The following is a 27,113-nucleotide window of genomic DNA, read 5'->3' as shown; positions in this document are numbered from 1 at the left end:
TTTATGGGATATTCGTGGTATTTATTTTACAGTCATGTGAATTATTTCATTATATTGCACTTCACTTCTATTTATTCTTCTCTCTCTTTGTTGCTTTCGGCAAGAGGTCACTGTCAGCTCAATTATTGCTCATTGTTCTTATGATCCATGGAATAAAGTGAGACACTCTCACATAAACACCAGGTTTCATGGGCCGGGCACAGCCCAGCCCCCAGGAGGTGACTCCATGTAGCACATACCTTCCTTCCTCTTCACAGACCAGCGGGCCTCCGCTGTCACCCTGGAACCGATTAATTGGAGGGGAAAAAATGAACCAGGAGTGCAAGAGAAATCAACATAGCCCCAAGATGAGTTACACACCATTCTTTACTGGATGACTTTTATTGCCTGACAATAACATTTTTTAGGGATGAAAATTTACAAAGCTAATCATTAAAAGGACATTATGAGGTTCAAATTAGACTTGTGATGGTGAACCTATGGCACGTGTGCCCGATGTGGCATGCAGAGTCATCTTTCCAGGCATGCCAGCTGTTGCATGTTGTTCTGCCGGGTTCCGGCACACACATACATGCCGACCAGCTGGTCTTTGCATGCACATGTGCATCAGAAACCGGAAGACCAGGTGACCAGTACACATGCACATGCTGGGGGGCTGGTCTTCCGGTTTCCAGTGCTTCCCCATGCATGTGCACATGCTCCCGTTTTGGCATACGGTGCCGAAAAGGTTCACCAACACTGAACTAGACCCAAAGGGTGGATGTTATACAAACAACTTGAACTGGGTGGGTTCTTAACTAAGAAGATATTTAATTAATTAAATGTATTTAATTGGGTCTAGATATAATATATATATATATATATATATATATATATATATATATATATATATATATATATATATATATATGTGGATCTTTGGTTGTTCGGTTTTCTCCCGCGTAAGATTCAAGTATCTAGGCAACGTTTCGATGAAGTCTCATTCATCATCTTCAGGCTTCTGTCTCTGGCTCTGTGCTCGAAACGTTGCCTAGATACTTCGAATCTTACGCGGGAGAAAACCCGAACAACCAAAGATCCACATATAAATACCCGCGAGAACCTCAGAAAACATATATATATATATATATATATATAGGTCTAGGTGTGTTCGGGTCTTTTCCCGTGTAAGATGTGAATAAGATGTGCACTGGCACGAAGCTGAAAGCACCAGCCTGAGGATGGCGAGTGGGACCTTGCTGAAACGTCTCCAAGATACTCTTAATCTTACACGGGAAAAGACCCGAACATACTATATATATATATAGTTATAGTTATAGCTAATTAATATATATATATATATATATATATATATATATATATATATATATATATATATATATATATATATAGTAGCTATAACTTTAAAAGCACAACTATAATGATGTGGGAAAATACCCGAACAAAGCTGAATACCATACATATAGATACCCACGAAAACTTAAGAAAACATATAGATAGATAGATAGATAGATAGATAGATAGATAGATAGACAGACAGACAGACAGATAGATATAGCCACCGATCTCAGTATATGCCTTGGAGTGGCTCACAATATTAAAACAAATAAAAGTATATACAACAATAAAATAAACAAGAAATAAAAACAAAGATTAGCATTGAGAATCATAAAAACATCCTCAACACAGCCTGGAAACAGGCTGTGTCACACAGCCACATTCAGGATATAAAATGAATATTTTCTTCACTTGCCGTAATAATTAGAGGGGGAAACCCTCTGAAGGTAGCATTTTCACTGGGAGGAAAAAAAGTGAAACATCCTTGGGTTTATTGACAAAGGCAGCATGCCATATCTTACCTGACAGCTATCAGATACCCCATCAATATTACCAGCACAGAGTTCGTGGTTACGGACTCTGTTATTAAGGAACTCAGGCCGGTTACACACTTTATTCTCAATGACAGGGAAGCCAGTCTCTTTAAGCAAGCCATCTCCACCAGTTCCTTTGAAAAGCAGACAGGAGGGAGGAAATAATGAAAGGAAAATCCATACAGGATAATGCAGTGAAGAAGCAACATAGATGATTAGGGGACTGGAGGCTAAAATATATAAAGAACGGTTGCTGGAATTGGGCATGTCTAGTTTAAAGAAGGACATGATATCTCAGGGGTTGCCATAAAGAAGAGAGAGTCAAGCTATTCTTCAAAGCACCTGAGGGCAGGACAAGAAGCAATGGGTGGAAACTAATCAAGGAGAGAAACAACTTAGAACTAAGGAGAAATTTCCTGACAGTTAGAACAATTAATCAGTGGAACAATTTGCCTCCAACACTGAAAGCTCCAACACTGGAAAATTTTAAGAAACATTTAGACAACCATTTGTCTGAAATGGTATAGGGTTTCCTGCCTGAACAGTGGGCTGGACTAGAAGACCTTCAAGGTCCCTATCAGCTGTGTTATTCTGTATGTTTCCTGATCTGGTAAGAATGGGATCAGATACATTCTTCTAGCTTTTTCTAATGGAAATGTTACTTAAAGTTTCAGGATGCAGGCATGATTTTTCCATGGTATAAGTTCAAGCTTAAGTTCAAACCTTTATTGTCAATGCACAACATGTGTACAATGAAATTGAATGAGCCTCCATTGGTTCAGCCCACACAAAACACAATACATCTCAATAAGAAAATCCCTAAACCCAAGTAAGTTAATCTATATCTATATCTATATCATCTATATCTATATCTATATCTATATCTATATCTATATCTATATCTATATCTATCTATCTATCTATCTATCTATCTATCTATCTAATCTCTCTCTCTCTCTCTCTCTCTCTCTCTCTCTCTCTATCTCTCTCTATCTCTATCTCTATATATAGATATAGACATATTACTACCAATAGTAGTATTATAACCAATAGCATTCTTATATGCTTAAGGAAGCATATTCATCACCAAGTATGGCACCATAAAAAACTCCCTTTTTATCACTTTTAATCCCTACAAATTCCATATGACTAACTTGCCCTTCAGAAACTAAAAAGTGTAGGCTTTTGTTGCCATCTGGTGGTCATGTGGATCTTGCAGCCCAATATAATTCAGGTAATCCTCATTTAGTGAGAAACCACTTACTTCAGGTTTCCTTTGCTTTACAGACTCGTGAAGGTCAAAAATGTGAGGACTTGTCACAAACTACTTTTTCATCACCATCATAACCGCAAATGGTCACTACACAAGGATTACCGTTAGTCTTAACCGAGTGTCTTGCAAAAATTTTTAACCACTCTGAGGTTACTCACCTTTTGTATCACCCCATCCTGTGACATAACATTCTGCTCCATCTGCTACAACAGTGTTGGCGGAAGGCAAGCAGACCGGGATGACTTCATTGGTGATCTTTACTGGGCTGGAAGAAAAATGATATCTTTTCATTCTAGTCACTCTATTATTATATTACACTGTGTGCATCTCCGGCCTTTATATTTTATTTGCAAATAACCAAACACAGCAAACATATTGGCTATGGCAGGACTTGAACTCATGGCCACTTGCTTTCTAGCCTTGTGCCTTAATTACTAGACCACACTGGCTCACATTAGATTCTGGTTTGTTAGCCCATGGACATTTTTTAAGTAGTACATGCCTAGGAGGCTAAGGTTTATACATTGTGAAGTCAGCTTACTTGCTAGTTGCTTAGGCAACTCATGAAACTTCAGAATTTGGTCTCTAAAATGAATATAAATATAACATTTACATTAATGCAATCACTATAACTTAGCATTGTATGGTATGGCCATGTATCACATATCTCCCTGTTTCAGCTCGTCTGTTCTTCAAGTCAAACAATTCTTGCTACTGCATTCATGTTTTTGAAAGAAAGATAATCTGATATAACAGTTAAGAGGGTTGCACTCCTTGAGTTATCCTATATAAAAGCACAGTCTCCAGGAGATAATCTTTGGTATAATGGAATTGAATCTTAATGTTGCATGAATAAAGAATTAATTAAGGTAGCTTCAGCATCACTGTAGCCTCTAGTGCAGTGTTTCTCAACCTTGACAACTTTAAGATGGGTGGATTTCAACTCCCAGAATTCCTCAGCCAACCGGGAAACATTGCTCTACTGTTTCTTTTGTAAAGTTATCCTGCCTTCATGCTATTTCACGTTGTCAGCTATTTTCCAGCAAAACAACCACAAATATCTCAAGTGGGTTTTTTTCAAGTGAGCTGAGAAAAACCTGGGTTTTGAAATAAATTACAGGTAGTCCTTGACCTGTGGCCACAACTGAGTCCAAACTATCTAAGTAAGACAGTTGTTAAGTGAGTTTTGCCCCATTTTATGACCTTTCTTGCTACAGTTGTTAAGTGAATCACTGTAGCTTTTAAAGATAGTAACATGGTTGTTAAGTGAATCTGGCTTCCCCATTGACTTTGTTTGTCAAAAGGTCACAAAAGGAGATCACAAGATCCCTGGGACATTGCAACGGTCATAAATATGAGTCGGTTTCCAAGCGTCTGAATTTCGATCTCGTGACCATGGGGATGCCACAATTGTCATAAGGGTGAAAAAATGGTCATAAGTCACTTTTTCAGAGCCATTGTGAATTTGAACAGTCATTAAATGAACTCTTGTAAGTAGAAGACTTCCTGTATTTACACTTCTCTGGAAGTAAAGGAACAGGAAGGCATATCAAGGTTAGGGATGGTCAGAGAGAAAGAAAAAGAAAAATTGTGGAAACTCCTCAAATTTAAGCTGGAATCTACCCAAACACAAATTTTCCAGGAAGCACATTGTCTATTCCAGAGTGAATTTATTCTCTAGGCTAGAGCAAGGTTTCTCAAATTTGTCAATTTTAAGAGGGTGGACCTCAACTACCAAAATTCTGGGAATGATTTGTGGGAGTTGAAGTCCACACATAAGTTGCCAAAATTGAGAAGTACTACTATACTTTTAGGAGTCCAAATTGGTCTTTATACTGAGGGAGTCCAGATAAGCATCATCCTTTTACTTGTCTTGGGAATTCGAAGATATAACTATCCTTTTACTATTCTGTCCTCTATAATTTCTGACTGAATGTATAAAGGCAGATAGATAACTCCACAAAACATCCATACAAAGTCTTTTTATTGGCTCGTCAGGCATCCTCAATATAACTTACAGTTACGTCAAGATTAATCTCAATGTCCAACTCTTTGCATAGCTGACTTTCTGGTGTAAAAGGATAGTAATCTTTCATCCCCAAAATGAAGGAGCAAGGGGGAGAGACAGCAGCATGTGGCTGGGTTCCAGGCAAGAGTGAAGGAACCTCCCCCAACCCACCAAGGGTCAATTCAGTGACCAATCAGGATTACAGATTGGCCACATGACATGGACTACATTTCCCAGGGTACCTTAACTACATTTACCATGATGCATTCCCTTAAGAGGACAGCTCCCAATTCCTAATTAACTATACCAATTCCCATTACTATATACTGGCTGGACAGCACAACTACTCTAGAGGATTTGGGAACAGATAACGAAGAACTGGAGAAACATTAACTTGTGTGGAGGGAGTGCTATGCATCCCACCATGAGCCTTTGGAAGAAAGGAAGGACATAAATCTCAGAAACAAGTAATACAAATAAGTCACCTGGTAGAAGAACTTTATGTTTTTATCTTTAGTGGACCTAAACTTAGGTATTGGGAAATAAAAGCTCTAAGTATGCTATTGTTATAGATTGATTCCTATATATTTACTGCTAAAGCCAAATTTGAAGTTAATGTTCTTCCTTCTAAATTGTATGCAAACCAATTTGTATCAGTTAAAAAATAAAAAACTATATGGATACTATTCCATATAGAAGCTTATCCCAGTTACAATGATTTTGTCCATAACAAAAATGCAATTGCCTAAAAACAAAGGCACGGTGTGCATTAATAAATTTGGACGTTACTTCAGTCAAGCATTGTACCATAATAAAATTGGATCAATTCAAAGGTCATTTTAGTAATGTTACTATATTCACAGCAAGGAGTTTTGGAATGGAGGATAGAGAGAGAGAGAATATTAAAGATAAATATTGTCACCCAAAGGATACCTGCTTAATTTCAGCAGGGCAATGTCCGCCCTACTTGGTTCTTTGAATATTTTCTCAACGTTGCGATGTTGGGTGGATGGCTCTAAACCTGCCTCTGTGTGCAGGCCAAGCGACACTTTGTAAAAAGTAGGATTTGGTGACCTACAAAAGACAAATTTCTCAGGTGAGAATATCTTCATAGACGCACAACTTACGTAGATAAGAAGAAGACAATTCAGTAAGAATTTCTGAAGTCTGGAGCCATAGCAGTGGTGAGATTCAAATTTTTTTACTACTGATTCTGTGGGCGTGGCTTGGTGGGCATGGCAGGGGAAGGATACTGTAAAATCTCCAGTCAGAGGTGATATTTGCTGGTTCTCTGAACTACTCAACATTTCCACTACTGGTTCTTCAGAACTGGTCAGAACTTGAATGCCACCTCTGAGCCATAGGTGGATGTATGTCATGTAAGTCTGCAGGGAGAACAAATAGGGCTAAACTAGCTGTGAGAATTGGGGGGGGGGGGAATGTGCTGGACTTAACAAGCTAAATGATTGGAAATCACTGTTTCAGTGGGAACATTTGGGGAATTATGGAAAACCAGAATATCAGATAACAAGCATAGGATGCCAATGGCTCTTTAATTATATTCATTTATTAAACGGCACTAATTGCTATTAATCTATAATCTATGCATAATTGGTTGGAGCTATTTGTTCTTTATTGAGAAACAAAGAAGCTGAAACACCAAGCCAGGCTATTATTCCATACTTATACAGCTCAGTATTACCACTGTGCCACTTGGCAAGTGGTTTCCAAGGCTTTAGATGCAGATCCTTGCCAGCCCTGGACAAAAATACCAATTAAGTACTTTTCTGTATCCAAAGCAGGATCATGTCACCCTGGAGCTTTCAACCTTTTTCCATGCGCAATTACTCAGAGATAGTAGCTGAGAAAAAGACAATATATGAGGGGCCCTTGGTATTCTCTGAGTTGGTGGACGTTTCATTACCCAAACTAGGTAACATAATCACTGCTAGTAAGGAGTGGGGGTTTGCTTTCAGTTTAAATTCTAATAGCTCGGTGGAGGAAGAATCTTAGAGATTCTTTGATTGGGCTGTTTACTGTTAGCAATTGTAGTGAATATCTGTAGCTCGGGTGTAGGATGAGGGTGAAGGTTTGTTCTCCGAGCTTGTGGTTGCTTTCTAAACATTTCATTGCCTCTTTTTGTTTACTGTTTATGTTTTTGTTTACATTTGTTTATGTTTACATTTTTGTTTACTGTTACCTGGTTTGGCAATTCTTTGATTTATTTCTTGTTGGTCTTCGTGTTAATCTATGCTCGTCTGGGTATTGACTGCTAATGGGAAAGTGTTTTTGTCTTTTTGTTCCTTTTTTGGTTTGTTGATTGTCTCTTTTGCATAGTATATAGATATCTATGCTTGTGTATATATATCTATTCTAGAGATAGTCATTCCCTTTGGCCATCAGGTCTTTCTGAGAACCCAGTTAATAGGTATGCCAAGCCACAACAGAGATATTTACACACATCACAAAAGCCAGATCCAAACAAATCATACTATGGATTGGAACAAACTGTGAACCAAGCCACAATCTGTGTTGTATAAGGAGATCTTGCTGTCAATTGGTCATGTATAGTTCATGTAGGTCATACATAGATGTGGTCTGGTCTAAGCATAGTACACAAAATTGTCTGATACAACATCTTACCTGTCAACAACTTCTTCAGCCTCGATCACAATAATACATGGGCAAACAACTAATAGAAACTCAAGATAAACCACTCTGAACTCGATTGCACAAAATACGACTTCAGCAACAGAGTGGTCAACACTTGGAATGCTTTACCTCCGTTGTTATAACCCCTCACAGCTTCAGCCTCAAACTGTCTACTGTGGACCTCACCCCATTCCTAAGAGGTCTTTAAAAGGGGCCTGCGTATGCCTATCGTCCTTGTCTTACTGTGCCCATTTATCTGTATTTACTCCCATTGTCTTGTTTATGTTCATACTTACATTTGTTATCTTGTACATGTTTTACAAATAAATAAATAAATAAATAAATAAATAAATAAATGTCCAATGAAAAGCTTTCAAATTTTGTTAATAGTATATTAATTCTCAGAAATTACTTTCTGAGTAATTGCTTTCTTCTGATTTCTGATTCTAGTTTTGTTTTTTTCCTCAAATAGTTTCCTAAGAGCTAATAATCTTATATAACATTGCAATTTCTAGTGTCATGGTGAGATATCTGTACATCCAACAGGTTGCTTGCCAGCTGCAAACAGATTACAAACCTCTACTCTCAGAATTGCATTGAAGGATGGGATATAAACCACTCAGGTAATCAAGAGTGAATTAAACTGCAGGCATGGCATATTTGTCATCATGGCAAAATGGTAGATTGACCATAATCTGACAGATACCTGCTAGGATTAATATAATGGTACCACAAAATGGCTCCAAACAGACACAGAAAGCTCCAACTCTTTGTTGCTAACTGATGGTCATCTGAATTTCTGCAACCCAGGTACAATAGTCTAATGTCTACTGTGTTCTGGTGTTTTCTAGCTATCGAGTGACTACAACTCCCAGAATTCCCAGGTTGTGAATTTTGCCAGTTGACATTTCAACCCATTGCAATAGTATTGAAATGGGAAAATCTGGTCTCTTGCTCAAGGGAAGTTTTATTTTTATTTATCATATTTTGAAGCTTCCCATCTCCTTCATAAAGGGACTCTGGGCAGTGTACAAATAAAAGTTTTACCGGTCTAAGCAGTGAGTTGCTGTCAGAACCCATTGTGGCTGTATTAAAGTGCCTCCACAAAAATGAAAATTGTTGTAACTGAAAAAAAGAAAACAGAAGATTAATTTTATAGTAAATAAGGCTGTCCATTCATTATTCAATCTCCTTATTCTCAAGCATTACACAGAGCAAATACCAGCATCCATGAAATGGCTTTAATTTTTACAACAGTTCAGAACAAACTGAATGGCATTTCTTTTCTTGCTTCTTTGAGACTAATAAATTCAGAGTGTGAAACCATATTTTCAGAGCAGAATATTATACTACCCAAACTACTAGTACATATATTATTGCTTTAGACTTTGTGGATCTATCTTGCAAAGTGACATCTACATTAACAATGTATTACAAGCAGATGACAGACAGATGTAAACCATTAGGGAAAGCAACAATGGTATGTAAAAAGCACTGTTTCAATAGTACAGGGTAAATGTTAAAAGGATAATAATTGCTCATGACACTGTTCTAAACAGGGACAGAATTGGCTGTTCTGACCAAGGCTTCCTGAGACACCAACAAACATGCCCTTTTATTTTAGTTCAACAGCTGTGAATTATCATCATTCATAGCCCGCAATGAGTCTCAACCAGTTATAAATAGTCCCATGGAAATCTGCCAAAGTCCTTCTGAAGAAGTCTGATAAAAACACACCTTTATCTTTCTTGAAGTGCTGCCAATGACTAAAGTAACAATTAGTCTTTCAAAACCAAATGGAGCACAAATTTACCACGGAGCTTTCGGGTTCCAAACCAACCAGAGCAAACAACGTTGCTTCCTGCAAAGGTTCCTGTCCCTTTGCACTTCCTTTATATCTTATGGGAGGGGCAATCACCTCCAAGCCTTACTCCCAGGTCGCCCCTTTTGTCTTAGCTGCTCTTGCCTTCTGGCAGCTCTGCGTACACGTGCACTGGGAACAGGCTCCCCTTGTACCTCTGCCTCACTGCTTTCAGATTCTGGAGGCTCTGGAGTCAGCACATAACTCCCAGATGGCCCTTGCCCCATCTCTGTATCGGACTCAGGACCATCATCTGAGTCCTCCCCAGACTCCCAGACTGGCCCATGTTCTTCCCCACTTCTGCTGCCATCTCCACAGGCTGCTTATGGACCACAACATTGGCTAGTGCTAGAATGGGAGACCACATGAAGACCTCACAGTTGCATTCTAGACTTGAGAGTTGAAGGCACTGGCAAAACACTTCCAGGTATTGCCACTGAAACATGGATATAAAGTTTGCAGGAATGAAATGTTATTTGAGAGAGCCTTTACATTTATATTTATTATTATTATTGTTGTTGTTGTTGTTGTTTCTCTTACTGTTATTCTGAACAGACTGAGGTCCTTTCATCATTGCTGAATTGAAGTGCTGCTACCCACTGGTTTGGGAGAAAACCATACCAGAATGAAAGTTGTAACCAATCCAAGCCCTGTTTCTGCTGTTACCTCTATTGAAGTCAATATAACCAGCTGACTCTCTTCCAGAAACCTGAGTGACAAAATCCAGAATATTTCATATCCTTTCAGACTACTTTGGGGAAGCATCATAATATGAGGAGAAATACTATTTTAATAAAGATACAGTTAAGAGCAATCTAAGAGATGAAGCCAACATCATGGAAAGGTGGCAGAACTGATGTTGTCGTTGCATATTTGTGCCATGGTTAGATGCAGCTGGGGAAAAATCTTGAGTGATGCAACATTGCACAATTAACATCTCCCTCATCCAAAGTGATGTCTGGAGATAACTTTACCTGTATGTCAGCCACATAAGAGAAGGCTCAGAAAAGGACGTTGGTACTGCAAAAATGGGAAACATCTGGTACCAAGATTTAGTGAGAGGATAAAGGCTTTACTGCTTGCCTGGAAGCAAAATTCAAGCTAATTTCACCCGGGTGGACTGCTGGAAGCTCACAGGGGCTCGGGAGAGCCACTAGCTAAGACTCTGCAGGGCTCGGAGAGCCCCAATAACCTCAGAAAGACAAGCAGCAAGGGAAAGCTCTTAATAGGCTTAATTGAACTTCTGGGCATTCAGCCAAGAGCATTTCACACCTTGTGAAAGTGTTGCAAGCTAGATAAACGATCCACTTAGCACTTGCGAGGGAGAGCCATTGAGAAAATCAGATAACATAGCCACTAGCTTCCAAGGGGATTAATTCCCAAATAATAAGAATCACGTAACTCACCAGAAACTCCACTAAGACTCCAAGATCCCTCTCGTAGTCACTGCTATTAAGTCTGGTTTCATCCAGTCTTTTATTCAAGTATTAAATGCACAAAATAAACCACTTTTTGGTATATATCCTTTTTTAGATAATTAGGGCAAAGAAGCGATGTCAAGTTGGCCACGCCCACCCAGGCATGACCAGTCATTAGGGCAGAGAGCACCTTGCTAAAAAATTTGAAGCCCACCCCTGAATTTCACCCATGTGGAATAATACATTCTGTCTGCCCTCAGTAACTAGGGTAGTCCCTATGACCTTAGACTTATGACCATAAGTGAGCCGCAATTCATGGTGAACATAAAGCAGGTCATCACCTGATTTGATTTGGCATTCCTGGCTTACCCAGGTGTGGTCATTAAGTGGACAGAGCAAAAGGACTGCTTGCTGAAGCTCTCCTCTACATGGGCAGAAGAGAACAGCAATGCAGAGCTTTTCAGCCAGCTTCCTGGAACCAGCTAGGTGCCAACAGCTTGTGGATTTCCCTGCCGGCTTCCCTGATGACTTTCTGGGGAAGCCAGCAGGGGAGACTACAAATGATGATCACACGATCACGAGGCACTTGGCAACATGTCATAGGTATGAATGCTTGCCAAATGCATAGGTCACAATTATGTAACTGTGGGTGTACTGGAAGCTTAGCTGTAGGTCATTAGTCTCTTTGTTCAGCAGTGTTGTAATTACAAACGGTTGCTGAACAAATGGTCACTAAGTGAGGACAATCTGTGTAGAGAAACTAGCTTTGATAAGGAAAGATGGGCTGCTATTTACAACTTTTGAGAAAATAATTTGGTCCCTTAAAAAAGAACTATAAGCAAGTTCATTGAAAAGTTTCAAATAATAAAGGTAGAGCCCTGAGCAATAAACAGAAGAACAAATGTAGAGTAAAAATAGTAAATCAAATAGGACACAGGAGAAAATCACAATCCAAGCCTAGAATATAACCACAGAGAGATTTTTGCTTATTGGGTGGATGAGAAGTATAATAAATAATCCTATTATTTATTTATCTATATCCCACCTTTAGTATTCTTATAAATAACTCAAGGTAGTGAACGTACCTAATATTCCTTCCTCCTTCTATATTTTACCTACAACAGCAGTATGTAAGATATTTATATTATATATTATATATATATATATATAATTATTTAATACCGAACACGGAGACTGATCTGCCAGGGCCAAGAATGAGGTTTTGAAACACAGCCACCAACAATTCTTCCAAAACATAGAAGCGGTGGATATTTGGCTTTCCCACATCCAGCATCAGAAGCAGCTGAAATATGAATGGGAGAGATGTAAGATATGCATACTGTAGCAAAGGTTCAATAATTTCTTTTTAATGAGAAATCCTGAAAATTGTCTTCGTCTGTGGAGGAATAGGTCCAGAAGTTAAGAGTTATTAATTTTGTCAACAGCTGAGGCCTGAAACAGTTCAGTTGGGCTATCTGAAGAGAACCATATGCGCCATATGTTTGCATATGATGGGGCAAGGATAGGGAATTAGAGATGGCTGCTCTTCTCAAAATTTGGAATTTTTAGTGTAAACTACTGAAACACTTTGATTGTCATGGTACATCAAGATCACAGACAGGTAGATGGATGGATGATAGATCAAACTAGATAGTTGATAGATTAGATCAGGGATCTTCAAACTTGACAGCTTTAAGTCTAGTGGACTCCAATTCCCAGAATTCCTCCTCCAGTCATGTTAGCTCAGGAATTCTGGCAGTTGAAGTCCACAAGTCTTAAACTTGACAAGTCTGAAGACACTTGGATTAGATGATATATGTTAAATGATAGATAGATAGATAGATAGATAGATAGATGATATATGAGACAGAGACAGAGAGATGGAGACAGAGAGACAGAGGCAGAGGGGGAGAGAGAGAGATGATATAAAACCTTTTAAATGAAATTGAGAAGTCAGCAATGGGAACCAGCAGTCTAACTACTGGCTGCAGCCTTTATCTTCTTCAGCAATTAATCATTAAGAAAAATAAGCATGTGTTTAGGGTATCAAGGGCAGTGGGGGAAGCAACACAGAGTTCCTCGGTTATCCTGCTCTCAATTTTTTCACTGCAACATTCAACATTATACTTTTATTGAGTCTTAATGTCGTTTTGGTTAAGAACCAAAGAGCCATCGTTGCTGGGCTACGCTTAGGACAGGACATCAATTGGCCTTAATCTGGATCTCCCTTAATTTAAATTACTCAACTGAATGTGGGGAGAAGAATTTTGGGCAGGGAGAGTAAATTCTATAGTAAAGAGCAGAATAAGAGAAGATGATAAAAATTAAATAGTCATTGCCAGTTATGGTCATCCCACTGCGGCCTCATCCATCATTATTTCCCACTAAAGAAGGATTTCTCGCCCCCAAACTAATAATAATACAGTTATTAATAGTGTACTTACGGCACTGCGGAACGTCACAGTAATCCCAGATTTTATTTGTATCTGTTGTATAGCACCAAGGACCATTTGTATCACCATCAGGATTTCTGCAGTACTATAAAGAAATAAAGTAATACTGTGCTTTCCTAAAAATAAGGCCCAACCAGAAAATAAGCCCTAGCTTGATTTTTCAGGATGCTCGTAATATCACCCCTATCCCAAAAATAAGCCCCAGTTAAGATTGTCATCCAGATGGGTGCATTTTGGCCCATATTTCCCCCAAAATAAGACTAGTGAAAAATAAGCCCTAATGTGTCTTTTGGTACAAACATTAATCTAAGACCCAGTCTTATTTTCTGGGACACACAGGTATTAACAAGACTGAACTATATTTAGCACGCTATTTTAAAAAATGAAGCCTAAGTAAATGTCGGTATAGTGAAATGAACATAGTTATGGAAATATGAGGCGAAATAGTAGTCATTTATTTATGTATAGTACCAACATGATATTGACTTGCTCAGAAATCATGGTCTGCCATTCAAGAGTGAGACTTTTTTGCTGCCTTCCATTTCTCTTATCACAAATAAAAATATTTACACTTCTTTTAGTAGCCTTAACCATAATTCAGTAGCCTCAACCATGTCTCAGTCTTGCAGTGTCTCATTTTCAATTAGGTTATGCAAATAACCTAAGAGACTACGAATCTAGAGATCCAGTTTGGTCCAGTGGCTAAAGCACCAGGCTAGAAACCAGGAGCCTGTGAGTTCTACTCCTGCCTTAAGCATGAAAGTTGGCTGGATGACTTTGAGCCAGTCACTCTCTCTCAGCCCAACCCACCTCACAGAGTTATTGTGGTAGGAAAAATAGGAGGAAGAAGGAACATAAAGTATGTTAGCCATCTTGAATTATTTATAAAAAATAATAAAGGCAGGAAAAAAACATAATAACTGATTTAGTTTACTACTACAGTGTCATGTTTTGTAATACAAAACATTTTAGAGTGAGGGCAGAGCTGGCATCGTGGCAGTATGACACACAAACTTGATCCTCCAAGATCACCGTCGATATCTCCGCTGCTGGATGGTCCCACCAGACCTAAACCATCCTGTAGAGACAGTGACTGATAAGTGCACGTCTTGCTGATCCCAGAGACATCGCAAAGTCCCTGGTTGATCCAGGAAATGCCCTTTTTGCTGGCAGCGGAGAGGCAGCCATTCAAGCTGCTGAAGCTGGCATAGCTCCAGAACGGAAGAGATCGGAAGAAAGTGTGTCAGTTTGGTGAGATGAACTTTTACTTATTGTTTTTTGGAGAGAACACCCTGAAAGACTTAAAGTGGAATTAAAAGTGAAGAGAAAAGAGCTTAAGTGGTGAGATTAAGCTAGTTAAAATGAAAGTTTCTTTTTTCCCCCTTTTTATTGGAACTTGGAATTTGGCATAGTTTCTCAATTTTAAACTGGACTGGTCTTTTTAAATTTTTCATCTTTTTAAAAAAAAATAATTTTCTTGAAAGTCTGTTTTGATTAAGACTCTTCTTTCTGATTTGAGATTTATTTATTTCTCTTTTTAAAAAAAGAAAAGATCTTACTTTTTTCTGTTCCTGGCTTTGGATACATGAGGGAAAGTGAAAGTGAAGAAAAATAAGTAGCACTGCCACCTAGAGGCTTGGATATACTGTTTTCTTTTTTTCTTTTTCTTTGTGTGTATTTGTGTTATACTCAAGGACTCTAAGCTTGGCACTGAAAAAGATAGTGGGATGAGCATGGCAGATTGTTTATACAGGTGCTCATCTGTGAAACTATAGAGAGCCAAATTCTGGAGTTGAAGTTGAAAGAAAGAAAATTGAAGTGACCTTGAAGATACTGGAACTGGAAAGTCTGAGCTGATTCACCAAAGAACCTTGGATATTTAGTGGCAGTGGTTTGCCTTCTATTATAATTGTTTGTTATTTCTTACCTTCTTTTTTACTTCCCCTCTAGTTGGATTTTTATACTTGGATTTTAACCTTTTAACCCAGGAACTAGAATATAATTTTTTCCTTTGCTTTCTTTTTTTATTAAGAGAAATACATAGACTGTTATTTTTTAATTGTTTTAATTTTTTCCTCCTTCTCCCATCCTCTTTTTTTTCAAAAAAAAATTTTTTTTCCCCACATCTTCTCTTTTTTTGCATATTACTGCAACTAATTAGATTAAGGTATACAAGTGCCTGAAGATTTTTCTTCTTTTTTATTTTTTGGAGTGGCAGCTGTTTGCTTTTGCTCCCTTTTTTTCCTTTTTTTCTTTCTCTTTCTTTTTCTACAGATGAGTATTATAAGATGAGCAGGAAGACAACAGGCCCAGCTTCCTCAATACCAATAGCCTCCTCTTCACTATCTGGAGGACAATGATCAATACAGATAATGCTACAACAGGAGAAAGAGACAGTGACATTGCAGATGATTATGCAAGGAATCCAGAAGATTGAAAAGAGAATAGAGAATATTGAGCAAAAGGACTGAAAAGGCAGATGAGAAAGTAGAGAATATTCAACAGATGATGATGAAATATGAGGACAGATTTAAGAAAAATGAAGAAGATATACAAAGAGATAAGAAAATTGGAGATATTGATACTCAATTGAGTGATGTTGAAAATGGCAGGAGTGGACCATTAGGATGGGAAATCAGAATTTTACCTGAGATTTCAAAATGTAGAAGAAGAAAAAGGTGAAAACCTTGCTGAAATAATGACAGAAATGTTGGCAGAAGTGTTAGAGATAACCAAAGAGAAGATGATGGATGGGAGGGATGAAGTATTCCGTGTCTATAGATATGCAATGAGAAATAGGTTACCAAGAGACGTTCACATCAGATTTACCAAGAAAATTATTAAAACACAGATAATACAGGTGGCAAGAGGGAAAATATTAAAGTACAAAGACAAAGAAATTGTGGTGCTGAAACAGATACCAATAAGAGTAAGAGAGATGAGAAGAGAATATTTATTTTTGACTAAAGGGTTACTTAAAAGAGGAGTAAATTACAGATGGCTGATGCCAGAAGGTCTCTTGTTCACCTGGCAGGAACAAAGTCACAGAATTGACACAGTCAAAAAAGCTGAGCTATTCTACTTAGAATATCTTACAGGAAAGGAGGAAGACAAAGAAAAGAAGAGTCGTTAATTGAATTTCAAGAGGAGTGTACAGCAGTACTTGAAAAAAGAAAAAGAAGGTGCAGTAGGTGGTGTACCCAGAGAGCAACGAGAACTAAGATCTACTAGAACAATAAAACCCTCTCACAAAACTTAATATGGATGAAAGAAAATTGATTACAATTAACATAAATGGACAATTTAGCTACTAAAAGAAGAAATGTATTTCATAAATTAGAGAAATTAAAATTTGACATAATTTGCCTACAAGAAGTACATATTAAAAACAAAAAATATATATATTGAAACAAAAAAAATTAGGGAAACTATTCATGTTGTTAACACAATGTAAAAAAAGAGGTGTGGTCTTATATATTAGAGATACAATTTTGGCAGAACTAATTTATACAGATGACAATGGAAGGATTTTGATGGTGGAAATAATGGACAATAATGTTAAAACACTTTTAATTGCAATTTATGCTCCAAATGACTACCAAACTCTTTCTTTCGAATGATAGAAGAAGCAAACTTAAAAGATGCATGGAGAGAGAGAAATGTGGAAAATAAGCAATATACTTTTTACTCAAACAGACATGCATCATGGTCTAAAATAGGCATGATATGGATGTCAGCAGAATTACTTGCTAACACACGAAAAATTGAAATAGATACAAGCACTTGGGCAGACCACAACCCAATGACAGTCATTTGGAAAGGACAAAAGAGGAGATCTAGATGGACTTTAAATAATATGATATCAAAGGAAAAAGACTTTAAACAGAAAATAGAGAAAGAATTGGTTTTCTTTTTTAAAGAAAATAGAAAAGAGGATACATCTTTACAGAATCTCTGGACACGATGAAGGCCTACACAAGAGGATTGATAATAGACTATACAAGGAAAAGAAACAGAAAACAGAAAAAGACTTTCAAAATACTGGAAGATGACTATAAAAGACTGGAAAAAGAATTATGGAAGTCCCCACAAAAAAAGACATTAAAATTAAAATGTACATAACTAAACATAAAATGGGACTAATGGAAAAAGAAGAATTAGCACAAAAAATTAAAAATGCTAAACAGAATTACTTTGAAGACACAGACAAACCAGGCAGATGGTTAGCCTATACATTGAAAAAGGAAGGAGAATCAAGAAGGATTAATCAATTAATAAATGAAGAAGGACATGTTTGCTATGGAAATGAGGAGAAGAAAAATATTATACAAGATTACTATGGAAAATTGTATTATCACGACACTATTCAAAAAGAAAATGTTAAGCAATATTTACAGAAAGCGAAATTACCCCAGGTACCCAAAGATATTGAAACAATGCTAGAAGGGAACATAACAATGATGGAATTAACAGAAGCTTTAAAAGAACAGAATGTTGGAAAAGCACCAGGTCCAGATGGATTGCCAGTGGAATTTTACAAGACCTTTCAGGAAATATTGAATCTTCACCTATTAGAAGTCATGAATGAAGTTATGTCAAAGAAGAATACCCAAAACATGGTCAGAAGCATATATTACACTTATACCAAAGGAAGATACAGACCTGCAGCAAGTTAAAAATTATAGACCTATATCCCTATTAAATTCAGATTATAAAATCTTTGCTTCAATCCTGGCAGAAAGACTGAAAAGATATTTAAATAACTTTATCCATGCTGATCAAAATGGATTTCTGCCAAAGAGACAAATCAAAGACAATGGGAGAATAATTCTGGACACTTTGGGATACTATGAGGCACATCCTGAAAAGCAAATGGCCTTGATGTTTTTAGATGCACAAAAAGCCTTTGACAAAGTGAGTTGGCGATTCATCTTACTGCAATTGATACAAAAATTGGTAAAAAATTTATCCAAGCCATTGAAACGATATATCATAAACAAACTGCAAAGATTATGGTAAATGGACAATTAACAGAATCCATAGATATAAGAAAAGGGACAAGACAGGGTTGTCCACTGTCGCCTCTGCTGTTTGTGTTAACATTGGAAGTGTTGAATAGGAATATTAGAGAAGAAAAAGAAATAAAAGGAATGAAAATCAAAAAGGAAGAGTATAAATTGCATGCCTTTGCAGACGACCTGGTATTTATATTAGAGGATCCATTGGAAACAGCACCTAAATTAATAGAAAAGATAGAAGAATATGGAAAAGTAGCAGGTTTGAAAATAAATAAAGATAAAACAAAGATATTAACAAAGAATATGTTAGCAAGATGAAAGAAAGAGTTGGGAGAAGTTTTAGAAATACAGGTCACAAATAAGGTTAAGTATTTAGGGATATACATTACACCAAGATGTAGCACACTGAAGGAGGAACAGCAGATTGTGACAGATTTGACAAAATGGGAAAACTTACAATTATCACTGACTGGGAGAATATCTACAATTAAGATGAATGTATTGCCTAGAATTTTATATCTATTCCAGACAATTCCAGTTCGACTAGGGAAAGTGTTTTTTGAAGACTTAAACAGAATTGTGCTGAAATATATTCGGCAGGGTAAGAAAGCAAGAATAAAACTTAAACTGTTACAAGATGCAAGAACAAGAGGAGGGTTTGACTTGCCCAATTGGGAGCTGTATTACCAGGCGACGCATCTGATGTGGGTAAAGGAATAGATAACATTAGAAGGGCATGACTTGCTGCTGGGATGGTAAAAGACAATACTACTTAAAAATTCCATTATGGATATCTACAATTGAAGCTTTTTCTTATCCAATAATATATAAAAAGGAACAGTTAGATATGGTAAGATATTGAATAAAAAGGGTGAACTTAAATCTATGCAAGCATTGGAAGAACAAGGTGTAAAAATGAATTGGTTTTCATATCTGCAAATACAATCTAGATTTGATAAAGATTTTAAAACAGAAGGTATTTATGATAAGTTGACAGATTTAGATAAAACTCTGATGGGTAGTGATGAAAAGGTAATTAAAAACCTCTATGGACATTTATTAGAATTTAAGTTGGAGGAAGAACAAGTTAAAGAAACGATGATTGCTTGGGGGGGGGGGATTTTGAATATAGGATCAATTTAGAGAAATGGCAAAAATTGTGCTCTCAGAATTATAAAATGGCAATGTCAACTGCATATAAAGAAATTTTGTATAAGATGTTTTACAGGTGGCATCTACCCCCGACAAAAATCGCGAGAATGTTTAAGAACAAATTGGGTAAATGTTGGAAATGTCATCAGATACCTGGTTCATATTACCATATGTGGTGGACATGTTCAGATGCAAAAAGATATTGGACTAAAATCCACACATGGTTGGAAAAAATGATAAAACAACAGATAGACTTTAAACCAGAGATCTTTTTATTGGGAATTATACCAGAAATATACAATAAAGAGCTGAAATATTTGATTGTAAAGGTTTTAACAGCAGCTAGAATTGTATTTGCTAAGAATTGGAAAAATGAAAATATACCTATGCAGGAGGAAGTTATTAAGAAAATTATGGACTGTGCTGAAATGAATAGATTGACATTTGCAATCAGAGAGCAAGATGATAAATAGTTTTATATGAAATGGGATTTGTTTTATCAATGGTTGGACAAAAAGACATGGTAATGTAATAAATTAGATAATTTTTGTAATAGAAGGTTAATAGATTGATATAAAATACAATATAGACAATATAAACTTCAAAATAAAATTTGGAATATCTTGTTTAAAATGATAGAATAAATAGTTTAGTCATGGATGATTAATAACTGATAATATATAAGCATATGTTAGTTTGACAATGTGAAAATTTATATAAACTGAGTAATGACTACGAAAGGATAGCACAAAAGATTTGTAACTGACACACTGTATGTATATAAAATGGAAGATAGTTTTATGTTTTTATGTTTTGTTTGTATATGTTTGTCTTAAAAAATAAAAACTTTTATAAAAAAAATTAGAGCAAGATATAGGCTATTAATTGAGAAGGGAAGGATAGAAATAACAGGGGGGAAAGAAGAAATCATGTCCAAGAGCAAGAATATTGATGGGGAAACAACACTTTCATAATTCTTGTCATAAACCTGAATATGAGCTTGTCTGATAACATTGTTATTATTGTAATTGGTCACGTAGTCAGCCAGATGTTTAGATGGAATCTGGCAATTTTATCTGCTTATCAAGGCTGGTGATATGTAGCAGATATTTTGGGATTCTATACGAAGTGCCTATTATTATTGGTGCTATCTTTGCTTTCTTTTGCCATAGTCCTTCTACTTCTATTTACAGGTCTTCGTATTTTGTGATTTTTCTCCAGCTCTTTCTCTTCTCTTCTCCTGTCTCCAGATACTACTATGTCCACTATTCAGACCTTTTTGTCTTTCTTATTGACAATTGTTAAATCAGGGGCCCGATTCTCGTGGCCAATGGTACTTACATTTTTCTCCAGTCTTGACCTTGGGTGAGTCTCTGGTGTGAAAGAAGTATGTTCATGAGGGACCTGTGACTGCCATTCTTGGCAGGTCCTACCATTCACTGTGGTTGCAATATGTCCATGATAGTCTCTGCCACTTCCAACCCTACAGTCTTTAAAGAGAGAAAAGGATGAATTAGAACTTGCTATTACATAGGATACAGGTTTATTTCAGCACAGGTTGAATAGCTATTTATGAGAATTTCTGGGAGCTACCATTGTATGTGGGGGAATAGGCCCGACAGCTAACAGTTATTCATTTTACTGGTAACTGTGGTCTGAAATAGGAACACTTGGAATATCTGAGGGCAAAATTTTCATGTTGCAAAAAGTGAAGCCCAGATTACTTTTGAAAGTTTTAATTTCTGACATTTTCTGGACTGTAGCCACAAAGGGCATAAAAAACAATTCAACATACATGTGGTAGGTGCTGAGTTTAAGGTGAAAGGGCCCAAATTTTTCAGGGCTATCTGATAGGTTTACCTGAATGGATAATCTGAAGAAAAGGGGGAATGAATACTTTTAAAATCTCCCAATTAAGAATCTAGAATCACCTGAGGTTTATGAGTAGAGACAGAAGGAATAGATGAAATAAAGCAAAAGAGATTGAAGTAAAATAGGAAAGAAGGTAGATTCGGAACAATCCTAATGGAGATTTCAAAAGTGATCAGAAAGATAGAGAAAAGATCTCTCTCTCTCTCTCTCTCTCTCTCTCTCTCACACACACACACACACACACACACACACACACACACACAGGTAGAGACAGACATATACAGACAGACAGACAGACAGACGATAGAGATCAATGAGTCTCAATCTTTTGGTACATGTAGTAAAGTGGAATTTCAAAATAGCCTCAGCAGAACCAGTCAATGTAAAAGTACTCAATGGAATACTGCACAGATGGAATAAATGAATACTATAATAGTGGGATTCTTATTAAAACAAATTTCCTTCTCAGAATTAAAATGTCTTTATTTTTGCTTTGGTAGCTCATGCACAATTCCATGACAAAATCCTTGGTGAGACTTCAATATGAAACCTGAGCATCAATGTTATACATAATGACTCAAAACACTGACCACACAGGTCAGCAAGACTTATATTCAAGTAAGTAAATGTCTTCAGTCCTATATCTATTTGTCTTGAAATAAGTTTAATTATCTAATTGTCACTGAAAGATCATTAGAAATGGAATATGACTTCTATTGAAGTATAGACAAAGAATAAACAAAGTTTAGGAAGAAGAGGTTCAGATTAAGAATAAAGTATGGAGATGTGATGGTAAAATCCCCAAAACTCAAGGTACCAAATTCCTTTAAAAAAACAAAATTAAGTATGGGGAGGGCAGAGGTAAGAAATAGCTTCATCAGAAAAAGAAGCCATGGAATTCTAAGTCCTAATCATCTGCTCATCTTCTCTCATGCACAAATTTTTCAGAAATAATTATCTGAAAAATTAATAGAACGTGATATAAAGAACAATGAACTTGGCTATGGATTGCTAATGGTCTCTTAAAAACCTCATGGCTTGAGCTGGAGTTCTCTCCAGCCACTAAATAACTCTTTTCTACATTGAAAACAATGGCATTCACAAGTTAAGAGTGGCTTTTGCCTGGTTGCTTGTTCTAGGACAAGAGGAGAAGTCATACCCATGTTTGGTGTCAATGTCTGTGAAGTTCCCGAGTTAGCACACTTTTTCAGGTTGCAGTACTCCCACCTTGTATCAGGATGAATGGTATAACACCAGGGTGCTGTGTCACCCTCTGGGTTTCGGCAATAGTTCCTTCTCAAGTCCCTAATAATAAATGGATAAAGTGGATTAAATCTTATGTTATAGAGCAGAGATGGGCAACTTGGTGATAAAAGTACATTAACAGGCATGAATATTTCTTGGTGAGAATATCCACAGACAAAGGATGAATTATTAAGCCCATACATTTAGAAGAGCATCTCTCATCGTAGAACAATGTTCTGCAAGTTCTGCCAACAAATCTACATGTTGTGATAAATGTGCGGCTTCCTCTTTGTCCCATATAGTTTCCTAAGTATTATGTAGTTATACTATCTCATTACCCTGCAGGTGTTACCACACCTGGTTCAGTTGCTAAGTCATGTCCCACTCTTTGCGGCTCTGTGGACCTTAACACCCCAGGGCCCCCCTCCTGAGGTTTGCCCAAATTCATGTTCATGGCATCAATGACACTATCTTATCATCTCATCCTCTGCCGTCCCCTTCTTCTTTTGCCTTCAGTCTTTCCAAACATCAGGGTCTTTTCCATTGAGTCCTTTCTTCTCATTTGGTGGCCAAAGTATTTGAGCATTGTGTTTGATCATCACACCCATACGAAGTCCTATTCTATCCAAAGGGAAGTGGAAAACAATCAGAAGCAGTTGATCTGAAGTAGTTGAGCTGAAGTATTCTGAAGTGCTAATTGCCCAAGTGCATAGCATGTTTGCTCATGTAAAGGATCTCTAATGGATCTCTCCACATGGAGATCAGCTACATACTGAGATCACTGTCATAACCTGGAGAGAGGAGAGACTGTTCACTGCTCCTGTTGTGTATGATCTGAACATGGCTATTTTGTACCCAGGGGAATTTTGACATTTAATGGCCAGCACACACAACAGATAATGAACACTTCAAGAAACCTACGCATGTGGGAATGCAGAGGGTGTCTTAGAGTGACGATGGGGCCTCATAGAAGCCCATGCTTGGCATTTCTTTCCTGTGGTGGTCACTGCAGTAGTACCCCGATAACTTGAGCCGTTGTCATAATAGCAATCATCAACCTGTTGAGGTACTTGTTGAGGTACCTGTTGAGGTACTTGGGGAGGAACAACAGGGACAGTAGCTACATTAAAGAAAAAAAAGCAGAAATAAAAAAAAATTGTAGGAAATTATAGTATTTTCTTTATTGCCAAAGACCTTAAAATCAATCTTATCAATGTCCCATTCTCACTTAATTGTATAGTAATAACAGTGCAACTCTTCCTATTTTTCTTTATCGATTTTTCCTTATGATTTTGGTGACAATATATTATTTATTTATTTGTTAATATAAAGTGCATTCTGTTTTGCAAGTGTGTAGTAGTTCCAAGCCACTATCCAAAATATTTTAACCAGAAGAAAGTTCTTTTCACACTCCTCTTAATAGCTGAGCTCCAGACTGTATTTCTAAAATTAGAAGATTTCTATCAACATTTAAATTGCTCCTGTCATTTTCTGTAAATAAGCACTAATATGAAATAAATATAATAAGCATAAAGAGCCACGATGGCACAGTGGTTAGAATGCAGTGCTGCAGGATACTTCTGCTGATTACAGGCTGCCAGCAATATGGCAAATCGAATCTCACTAGGCTCAAGATTGACTCAGCTTTCCATCCTTCTGAGGTCGGTAAAATGAGGACTCAAATTGTTGGGGGCAACATGCTGACTCTGTAAACCACTTAGAGAGGTCTGTAAAGCCCTATAAAGCAGTATATAAATCTAAGTCTATTACTATTGCTATAACAACATCTGTATTTAAAACATGCTTTTCATAAATCATATTGAATTCACTCAACCTGCCAAGTCTATTTCTATTTCTCAATTTTACTTTAGTTTTCTTTTAAAGTTCAAAACATTTTATTTACTTCACCCCTTTCTCAGTTATACAAATATAAATATTCTTACCAGTAACTGTGATGACATCATCACATTTAGCAATGTTGCAGTATTCCCATCGGGTACTTGAGTCAGCTGTATAGCACCAAGGCTTAGTCTCTCCATCAGGGTTTCTACAATAGTTTGCTTTCAGATCTCTGAAATAAAATGTGCATAAAAGCAAGAGGGGAACAAGAGAGGTAAACATTACTAGAACATGAGTTAGTAGCTTGTAAACAGGTATTGAAAAATCAAAATTCTCCATTAAGTTTCAGATTCTAATTTGATTCTGCGCCCATTTTTTAATGCAATGGTTGGGTTCATTGCAAGGATTTTTCATTGAGAGTTTGTTAAGGAAGCCATAGGGGGCTGTTCCATATATAACTTGCTAGAAATTTTTCTGAAGTTGCTCACCCTTTATGGAACATTGACTATGATGAGAATTTATAGAATTGAATGAATGAATGAATGAATGAATGAACAAATGAATGAATGAATGATACATCATGACTGAAAGATGCATGCATTAAATTAAGCCAAAAATAAATAAATAAGCCATGCTGGAGCTTGGCACAATATGGAGCTACCCACTATTTTGAAAGATGCTAAGTAAGACTATGTCCGTTGAACACTATCCTTTGTACACTTTGCACACTGTCTTCCTTGAAAATGGATATCAGAATAAAAATCAGAGTACAAACTTAGGTTACATATCTCCACGTGAGGTTTGGGCACCATTAACTTCTTAGACCAAGCCTTCCCCAAATTAAGGTCAGGGTGAAGCCTTCCTTTAGATTAACTTAATCCCTGATTATACGAACACATCTATATGTGGTATTTTTAGCAACAGCATCAGAGGTGCTATTCAGCAGATTCTGACCAGTTCTGGAGAACCAGTAGCGGAAAATTTGAGTAGTTCAGAAAACTGGCAAATACCACCTTTGACTGGAGACTACAGTATCCTTCCCCTGCCACGCCCACATAACTGGTAGTAAAAAAAAATTGAATCCCACCACTGAACAGCATTGAAATAGTCTGTCACTAACTCCTTCCATCCTTTGGAGGATGGGATGGAAGTGAAAGGGAGATTCCTTGAGATTTCCTAGTGGTTTTCATCCAAGTGCTAACCAGATCAAGCCTGCTTAGCTTTTATGTGATCTACCAAATCTAAATGAATTCAGCTTCAATACCCATAATAATCAGTTGGCACCAGCTGGAAGCCTTCAATTTGAGGAAAGCCAATTCGTTTTTTTAAGATGCCTAATACAAGTTGCATACTACTTGGCAGACATGAGATCTCTGCCAAGTCTTGAGGTAGCAGAATGAACCTGACTGAATTTTGAACAGAATTCCTGGTTGAAACTTGTTTAACTCACATGCCCTCTCCTTGATTTTCAGAAAGTGAGAGAAAAGACACAGCTCCAATAGAACCGTGGTGGTGCAGTGGTTAGAATGCAGTATTGCAGGCTAATTCTGCCCACTGCCAGGAATTTGATCTGGACTGGGCTCAAAGTTGACTCATTCTTCTATACTTCCAAGGTGGGTAAAATGAGGACCCAGATTGATGGGGACAATATGCTGACTCTGTAAACCACTTAGAGAAGGCTGTAAAGGACTGTGAAGTGGTATGTAAGCTATTGTTATTGCTATCTTGGAAGCAGAATAGCTGAACTGTGTGTGGTTTGTTTCTGAGTGCCTCGCTTTTTTCTTTACCATAGCGACAAGGTGATGACAGAGCTGTTTAACATACTTGCAAGGGTAGTTCTCTGGAGTTCTTCCATGGGCATGAGGTTCTTGGGATGCCCATGATTGACAGGTTTTTCCAGATTCTGTCACTCCTACATTTCCTCGATAATCTTCTCCATTTCCAACAAGACACTGTTGGCCCGTAATAGCTGGTGGAGATGTAGCTATATCGGCAAAGGTAATGTAAAAGAAATCAGCACCTTCAGAATCTGTATGCTAAAAATGGCAAGGTCCTGGCAATCCACAGGTGTGAAAAGCCAAAAAAGCTACTGCATATGAAAATAATATCACAGGTAGTCCTCCTTTAGTGACTGCCTCATTTAGTGACCATTTGTAGTTATACTGTGATAAAAAAGTAACTTTGTGTACAATCCTTGCATTTATGACCTTTGCGAGTTTGTAAAGCAAAGGAAAACTGAAGTAAGATTATAAGTACAAAGTTTTTCTTAGCAACGACCACTTCACTAACAACAGTTGTGGTAGCTAAATGAGGACTACCTGTACCGCACTTCTTATTTTAAAAATATAGATATATGGAATATATATGCCATATAGACAAATAGAATAGATATGCTATTCTCAAGGTTGACTCAGCCTTGCATCTGGGTAAAATGAAGACCCAGATTGTTGG

At 37.1% G+C, this 27,113-nt stretch overlaps 1 protein-coding gene across 1 annotated transcript in view; it reads right to left on the bottom strand.

The window, feature by feature from the left end:
- Positions 1 to 27,113, bottom strand: part of PLG (plasminogen) — a 39,394-nt gene continuing 12,281 nt past the window's right edge. Inside the window, exons 8-19 of the mRNA XM_026705085.2 lie at positions 26,487 to 26,646; positions 24,767 to 24,894; positions 23,745 to 23,943; positions 22,738 to 22,883; positions 21,048 to 21,196; positions 13,528 to 13,621; positions 12,266 to 12,386; positions 8,852 to 8,929; positions 6,086 to 6,226; positions 3,303 to 3,409; positions 1,860 to 2,005; positions 1 to 280 (exon numbers count right to left, since the gene is read on the bottom strand). Coding sequence (XP_026560870.1) covers positions 119 to 280; positions 1,860 to 2,005; positions 3,303 to 3,409; positions 6,086 to 6,226; positions 8,852 to 8,929; positions 12,266 to 12,386; positions 13,528 to 13,621; positions 21,048 to 21,196; positions 22,738 to 22,883; positions 23,745 to 23,943; positions 24,767 to 24,894; positions 26,487 to 26,646 — 1,631 coding nt within the window. The 3' untranslated portion in view covers positions 1 to 118. The remainder of the gene's footprint in view (positions 281 to 1,859; positions 2,006 to 3,302; positions 3,410 to 6,085; positions 6,227 to 8,851; positions 8,930 to 12,265; positions 12,387 to 13,527; positions 13,622 to 21,047; positions 21,197 to 22,737; positions 22,884 to 23,744; positions 23,944 to 24,766; positions 24,895 to 26,486; positions 26,647 to 27,113) is intronic.

The sequence above is a fragment of the Pseudonaja textilis genome, chromosome 1, assembly GCF_049901715.1.
Source record: "Pseudonaja textilis isolate UNSWEBS1 chromosome 1, rPseTex1.2, whole genome shotgun sequence".
NCBI classification, from domain to species: Eukaryota; Metazoa; Chordata; class Lepidosauria; order Squamata; family Elapidae; genus Pseudonaja; species Pseudonaja textilis.
Note: the sequence above shows the minus strand (reverse complement) of the source record. Positions and strands in the feature narration are given on the sequence as shown.